At 40.1% G+C, this 8,254-nt stretch overlaps 2 protein-coding genes across 2 annotated transcripts in view; both read left to right on the top strand.

Moving 5' to 3' along the window:
* LOC122815978 (keratin-associated protein 4-7-like) overlaps positions 1 to 214 on the top strand; it is an 867-nt gene extending 653 nt beyond the window's left edge. The window contains exon 1 of the mRNA XM_044088862.1: positions 1 to 214. This exon is cut by the window's left edge and continues 653 nt beyond it. Coding sequence (XP_043944797.1) covers positions 1 to 214 — 214 coding nt within the window.
* A 4,588-nt stretch (positions 215 to 4,802) lies between these two features.
* Positions 4,803 to 5,669, top strand: LOC122815977 (keratin-associated protein 4-11-like). The gene has a single exon (XM_044088861.1). It carries the CDS (start codon positions 4,803 to 4,805, stop codon positions 5,667 to 5,669), a length of 867 nt encoding a protein of 288 aa, XP_043944796.1.
* The last annotated feature ends 2,585 nt before the right edge of the window (positions 5,670 to 8,254 follow it).

Here is an 8,254-nt window from a genome sequence, read left to right as displayed (position 1 = left end):
AGAACTGATGGTTCCACAGGACTGCCTCAGAGAACTGATGGTTCCACGGGTCTGTCTCAGAGAACTGATGGTTCCACAGGACTGTCTCAGAGAACTGATGGTTCCACAGGTCTGTCTCAGAGAACTGATGGTTCCACAGGTCTGTCTCAGACATTGTTGTTTTCTAGAAATGTTCTCAAGCTTTTCCTCATTGTTATCTCCAGGCTTTCATTAATAACACTGTGAGGTTAATAGGCTTGCATTTCCGCAGTCCCCCCCCCCCAATGCAAGGGTATCACAACTGCTGTTTTACAGTGCTCTGTTCCTTCTGCTGTAGCCAGTCATCTATTGTGGGTATCATCTGGGGGTCTGCAAGCATGTTGTACAGATTTCTGAGGACTCCAAAAGGCAGCACATTTCATCTTTTTGCTGTATCCTCCTTAATGACATCCACTTCTCTCCCAACATCATCATACTCTCTCCTGGCATTTGTCCATTGTTTTCCCCATTCTGTCCTGCCTCCTTCCTGTCTTCTCTCACTTTCCTTTTTGAAGGTTGAAGCAAAGTATGCATTCAGTGCTTCTGTTTTTTTCCCAATCTTCTGTGATCTCCCTGCCATCCTTCTTAAGTTTGGCTAATTCTCCCACACTTACTACTCTCTGACTTCCTTCCCTTCTTAATATTTTTGTTAACTCTCTTTAAGTTTTTCTCTTTGCTGTCCTTTCCATCTTTTATTGCCTTTTTGTTAGCTTCCTTATACTGTAATTTCTCCACCTTCCCACACCACTCATTTCCACCTCTTGTAGACACAACCTTTTGACCTATTGCTAGCCTTACATTCCAAAGTAGCCACACAGGTCTTTTTGTTGTTCCTGAGATCCCCTTCCCAGTCCTGAGTTTCTGAAGACAATTACAGCTGGCTTATGAAGAGGGTTCATTCAAGAGGAAATCATGGTTGTTTAGTGAATATGGCTACTCTGAATATTACAACACACAAGAATTTTATGTTGGGAGCTGAACGACTTTTCTAGTATAGAAGAGCCCACAGATAACATTTTTGGACAAGTAACTGAAGTCTGAAGATGGCAACAGTATAACAGAGCAAATATAACACTCTATCATGAAGTAACAAAGCTGTTAAACATGTGCCTCTGTATTGTACATGTTGTCTAAGCTTGTCTAAGACCTGAAGCTTTGTGATTTGTCTGCATCCACATTAACCCTTCCACCTCTATTCTCTCTTTTTTAATTTCTCCAAATCTTTTTTTTAATTTTCCCTTCCCAAAAAAACTTTTTTTTTTTTTGGGTTTTTCTTAGTAAACCCTGGTTTTGGGGGGAAAAAAAAGGATCCCATTTTCCTTTAAATTTTTTAAGGGTTTTTTGATTTTTTTAAAAAGTTCCAAAAGAAAACTCCTTCCAACCTTACTCCTACACTTGCCGTACTTAAACTCATTCACCTTCACCACCTCTACTCTCTGCATCCTCACCATTCCTCTATCCTCCCTCTCATTCACACACATATATTCTGTCTTAGTCCTGCTGACCTTCATTCCTCTTCTCTCTAGAGCATATCTCCACCTCTCCAGGGTCTCCTCCACCTGTTCCCTACTCTCACTACAGATCACAATGTCATCTGCAAACATCATACTCCATGAGGACTCCTGTCTGATCTCGTCTATCAACCTGTCCATCACCATTGCAAATAAGAAAGGGCTCAGAGCTGATCCTTGATGTAATCCCACCTCCACCTTAAAAGCATCCGTCACTCCCACCGCAGACCTCATCGCTGTCACACTACCCTCATACATATCCTGTACCACTCTTACATACTTCTCTGACACTCCCGACTTCCTCATACAATACCACAACTCCTCTCTAGACACCCTGTCATATGCTTTCTCTAAGTCTACAAAAACACAATCAATGCAACTCCTGCTGACCTTCTCTGTACTTCTCCATCAACACTCTCAGAGCAAACATCACATCTGTAGTGCTCTTTCCTGGCATGAAACCATACTGCTGCTCACTAATCATCACGTCCCTTCTTAACCTAGCTTCTACTACTCTTTCCCATAACTTCATGCTGTAACTGATCAGTTTAATCCCTCTGTAGTTACTACAGCTCTGCACATCACCTTTATTCTTAAAAATCGGTACCAAAACACTTTTTCTCCATTCCTCAGGCATCCTCTCACTTTCCAAGATTTCATTAATGCAGAGGTAACCAGTTTACTGAGTTGAAATATTACTATTAAATTTGTAGAATTTATGCTATCCACTTTTATCCCATTCAGATAATAAACATAGCATGAACAATCAACAGAACAAAGAAATCAAAGATTTTACCCAAAAATGTGGGTCGTATGATGATGATGATGCTTTTATTTACTATAATCTTTTCTTGCCTTTACACCATAACTGTTCTGGGGCACTGAAACCAAGCTTTTTTACACACACACACACACACACACACACACACACACACACACACACACACACACACACACACACACACACACACACACACACACACGCACACACACACACACACACACACACACACACGCCCACACACACTCACACACATGCACTGCACACATGTATGCACACGCATGCACACGCGCACACACACACACACCACACACACCACACACACCACACACACACACACACACACCACACACACCACACACACCACACACACACACAGATGCACACAGCACACATACACACACACACACACACACACACATATGAGCATCAATTACAAGCCCTTGTATGGCTGTGCACACACCTCAGATGTTTGCTTACAATCAAATGAATGATCCCATAAATAAATAATGACCTAGAAATGAATTTCATCTCAATGGTGTGAGACCCATACAATTCAACCCATTGCACCACATGCCCTCTCTGCTCAAAAATCAGGGAAAGACCCAAAATCAGGAAAATACCTTAAATATAGTTCTTATATACATGGAAAGTTGCTAATATAATGTCATTTGCACATGCAAACATTTTCTAATGGATATAAAGTCTGAACCTCTTGTGTTTGTCATTACTTAGTGACTGACTGCAATCTATAGCACTAACAGAAATCTACAAGTATTACAAGGACCAGTCCATGCATATGAAGAAAACTGAAAGCACTTCAAAACTATGCCCCGACACACAGATGTGAACATTTTTTATCAAGTCAATAAATAAGCATATAACTAATGGCCCAAAATATAACTTATCATACTGCTGTCTAAACCATATAGTGAAGTCTATTGCAACTCCTCTCTTCTTTTCAACTTCTTAGTTCAAGCATCAGAGACAAACACACAAAATCAGGAACACATTTGAAATAGTCCTTTATATACTTAGAAAGCTGCTAGAATAACAAGCGTTGCATTAGAAAGCATTTTCTGAAGGGTAAAATGTCTGAAGTGTACATCTGACATTATTTAGTGAGTGCAATCCACAACAATTTGCTAGAAAGCCACAACTTTTACATGGAGCAGACTAAAATACCTTTGTACTTTCTGCTCAAGTATTCTGGAGTAAGTCAAAAATAATGCAGAGAAAGAGGCCAATAAATGGACAACGTTTAAATATTAAGATTTTTATTTGATCTATTTGTTAACCAAGTGCACCTACTCAAACTGATTTGCTCAAAGTTACACAGTGTGGGGCAAATGAAGGTGGAAGGAATCAACCCCAGTAGTTTTCACTACAAGAAGCAACTCATTGACACCTCAGAGCCTTAAATCATAGACAGCTCGAATTCAGTTTAAAAGCCAACAGAAAAAAATGCTGCATGAACATGCTTTTTTTTAACTATAAGAACTATGAATCTGTAATGTCTGGCATTACTAACTGACTATAATCCTCAGTAATGTAACAGAAAATGTAGACTTTAATGAAGGACATTGCAAAAATCACATGCAAAATCAGAGACATTCTGCAAAATCAGGAACAGATATCAGACAGACAACAATAATTCACTTTAAACTTTAACAGAATAATGCGTGTTGCAGAAACATGTTTTATGAACAATAAAATAATAATGTCTGGTCTTGCTGAATGGCTGTAATCTTCTGTGATATAACAGAGAAAAATCAAAAGTTTTACAATGGAAGATAAACACATGAGGAAGTATCAGAAATGTTCTGCAAAATAATAGATGCATGAGAGTCAAACAACTTTAATTTACTTAAAAGATTAACAGAACAACAGGTTTTGCATCAACATGCATTTTCTAAACATTAGGAACTACAAAATTCCAGTGGCTGTCATTGACATCAGCTCAACATTAAACACTGGGACATCATCATTACTATGTCTATGTTACTAACCTTTCCCAGGTTAGTGCTAGACTGCATGCTTATCTGTTATTGGTCTGTTTAACTGTGAAAAGCTGCAGGAAGTCACTTTGCCATTGGCTCTAAATTCAAGCTAATAAATAAGAAGAACTCAGGACTGTCATATATCGGAATAGCAGAGATGAGGAGGAGAAGCAGAACCATGCATTTTTTAATGGATCAGTAGTGCTGACATTTATGGGCCCCCCAAGGCCAGTCATGCTTATGCTTTGAGTGAAATATTGGCTCTCAGATTACCAAAACTACATTGTGCTGCCTGTCATGGTCATGGATATGCCAGTAGTAATACTGGGTTGTGTTGAACTGATGGTTCCACATGTCTGTCTCAGAGAACTGATGGTTCCACAGGTCTGTCTCAGAGAACTGATGGTTCCACAGGTCTGTCTCAGAGAACTGATGGTTCCACATTTCTGTCTCAGAGAACTGATGGTTCCATAGGTCTGTCTCAGAGAACTAATGGTTCCACAGGACTGTCTCAGAGAACTGATGGTTCCACAGGTCTGTCTCAGAGAACTGATGGTTCCACAGGTCTGTCTCAGAGAACTGATGGTTCCACAGGACTGTTTCAGAGAACTGGTGGTTCCACATGTCTGTCTCAGAGAACTGATGGTTCCACAGGTCTGTCTCAGAGAACTGATGGTTCCACAGGTCTGTCTCAGAGAACTGATGGTTCCACAGGTCTGTCTCAGAGAACTGATGGTTCCACATGACTGGCTCAGAGAACTGATGGTTCCACAGAACTGTCTCAGAGAACTGATGGTTCCACAGATCTGTCTCAGAGAACTGATGGTTCCACAGGACTGCCTCAGAGAACTGATGGTTCCACAGGTCTGTCTCAGAGAACTGATGGTTCCACAGGACTGTCTCAGAGAACTGATGGTTCCACAGGACTGTCTCAGAGAACTGATGGTTCCACAGGACTGTCTCAGAGAACTGATGGTTCCACAGGTCTGTCTCAGAGAACTGATGGTTCCACAGGACTGTCTCAGAGAACTGATGGTTCCACAGGTCTGTCTCAGAGAACTGATGTTTCCACAGGACTGCCTCAGAGAACTGATGGTTCCACAGGTCTGTCTCAGAGAACTGATGGTTCCACAGGTCTGTCTCAGAGAACTGATGGTTCCACAGGACTGCCTCAGAGAACTGATGGTTCCACGGGTCTGTCTCAGAGAACTGATGGTTCCACAGGACTGTCTCAGAGAACTGATGGTTCCACAGGTCTGTCTCAGAGAACTGATGGTTCCACAGGTCTGTCTCAGACATTGTTGTTTTCTAGAAATGTTCTCAAGCTTTTCCTCATTGTTATCTCCAGGCTTTCATTAATAACACTGTGAGGTTAATAGGCTTGCATTTCCGCAGTCCCCCCCCCCCAATGCAAGGGTATCACAACTGCTGTTTTACAGTGCTCTGTTCCTTCTGCTGTAGCCAGTCATCTATTGTGGGTATCATCTGGGGGTCTGCAAGCATGTTGTACAGATTTCTGAGGACTCCAAAAGGCAGCACATTTCATCTTTTTGCTGTATCCTCCTTAATGACATCCACTTCTCTCCCAACATCATCATACTCTCTCCTGGCATTTGTCCATTGTTTTCCCCATTCTGTCCTGCCTCCTTCCTGTCTTCTCTCACTTTCCTTTTTGAAGGTTGAAGCAAAGTATGCATTCAGTGCTTCTGTTTTTTTCCCAATCTTCTGTGATCTCCCTGCCATCCTTCTTAAGTTTGGCTAATTCTCCCACACTTACTACTCTCTGACTTCCTTCCCTTCTTAATATTTTTGTTAACTCTCTTTAAGTTTTTCTCTTTGCTGTCCTTTCCATCTTTTATTGCCTTTTTGTTAGCTTCCTTATACTGTAATTTCTCCACCTTCCCACACCACTCATTTCCACCTCTTGTAGACACAACCTTTTGACCTATTGCTAGCCTTACATTCCAAAGTAGCCACACAGGTCTTTTTGTTGTTCCTGAGATCCCCTTCCCAGTCCTGAGTTTCTGAAGACAATTACAGCTGGCTTATGAAGAGGGTTCATTCAAGAGGAAATCATGGTTGTTTAGTGAATATGGCTACTCTGAATATTACAACACACAAGAATTTTATGTTGGGAGCTGAACGACTTTTCTAGTATAGAAGAGCCCACAGATAACATTTTTGGACAAGTAACTGAAGTCTGAAGATGGCAACAGTATAACAGAGCAAATATAACACTCTATCATGAAGTAACAAAGCTGTTAAACATGTGCCTCTGTATTGTACATGTTGTCTAAGCTTGTCTAAGACCTGAAGCTTTGTGATTTGTCTGCATCCACATTAACCCTTCCACCTCTATTCTCTCTTTTTTAATTTCTCCAAATCTTTTGGGTTTCTAGTACCATGGTGGGAATGGATCCCATTCCTAAATCAAGGTATGATTAAAGTTCATGAAATTAGTATTGTTTTAGTCTTGAAAGTACTCTTCACAGCACCTGCAATGTGCCCAGTAATGACTCCTGCTGCAATTTGTACGGGGTTACATATATAGGTAACATATCTAAATATGATTGTAGACTCTTGTTTATAAGACCAGTTGCTCCTACTGCTATTGGAACTTTCTGGGTATCTTTCTTCCACATTGCTCTCATTTCTGCTTGCAAATCCTGATATTTTATGACTTTGTGTCTCTCTCTACACCGAACACTGTAGTCACTGTGTGTGGTGATTTTAATGATCAATGCTACTTTTGTCTTCTTTTCTTGGACCACTGTATCTGGTTTTTTAGCATCTAGCTTTTGAACTGTTGATAATCGATGATCCCATGTGATGTAGACTTCATAATTTTCTATGATGTTTTGTGGCTCATGTTTCCATTGTTTTTCAGCTACTTCAGTACCATGTTTGCACAATCCCCAGTGCAACAGTCTCACCACATTATTATGCCTTTCAGTATACAGTCATTCTGCCATTAGTATGTCACAACCAGCAATGAGGTGTGCAACTTTTCCAATTCTGTTTTACCAAACCTAAATTTTTCTGTTTCTCCCAAATGTTCACTGGACTTTGTAATCCAACATGCACGTAGCCCACTGTCTTGTGCCGCCAATATTAACCTTTCATCTCTTGGTTTCAATTCGCCTCTCCTTAACCATTCCTGTCTTCATTCCTGATCAACATGAGGTTCTTCCAGAAGTTTTCTATACTTGCAACTATATTTATGCATTTTCCACATTTCTTGCCTTCTCATCTCGTCCTTCACCTTGTATTGTTTCTTTTGTTTTTGGCACATTCAGTTGCTGCCTGTGCAGCTTTTTATGTTGGTATCACCACTCATACTTTATTGGAATGAATGAGGGAGCATATATACCATATAAGGAGGAGAGATTTGAATAGTGCTCTTTACAAACATACTTCAGAATCTTCTAAGTAGAAAAATATTGTTTTCTGTAACAGAGAAAGGTATAGTGGATTTGAGGGGAGGTGACTTTAAAAACTATTTAGAACAAAAGGAAATATTTTGGCAGATGAGATTAGCAGCTGATAAAAAACAGGTTTAATTAAATCTAGTAATATAAAGTGTTTATAAGGAATAGGAGGTTAAAAGTGTGTAAATAACTAATATTTATGAACAGGTATAGTTTTATATTATTGTATATATATTTTTTTGCATTTGATTTTGTATTTTATCATGAGAGTTAATTACTTGATTTTCTTGGTTAATTGTATAATTGTTTATTCATGGGTAGTATAAAAAGGTGTGTGTGCATTATTGAATTGGGTTCTGAGGAAGTCTGGAGCCTTACTACAGGATATGTGCCCAATGAGTGGCGTACAGCAACAGTGGTCCCTCTCCATAAAGGTGGTGCCTCAACGGATCCTGGAAACTATCGCCCCATAAGCCTGACTAGCTTGGTCTGCAAAGCTATGGAAAGGATCAACAT

The sequence above is a fragment of the Protopterus annectens genome, chromosome 11.part0, assembly GCF_019279795.1.
Source record: "Protopterus annectens isolate FY-2018-M chromosome 11.part0, PAN1.0, whole genome shotgun sequence".
In the NCBI taxonomy this organism is placed as follows: domain Eukaryota; kingdom Metazoa; phylum Chordata; order Ceratodontiformes; family Protopteridae; genus Protopterus; species Protopterus annectens.
The sequence above is the reverse complement of the archived record's forward strand: the minus strand, read 5'-3'. Positions and strand labels throughout refer to the sequence as shown.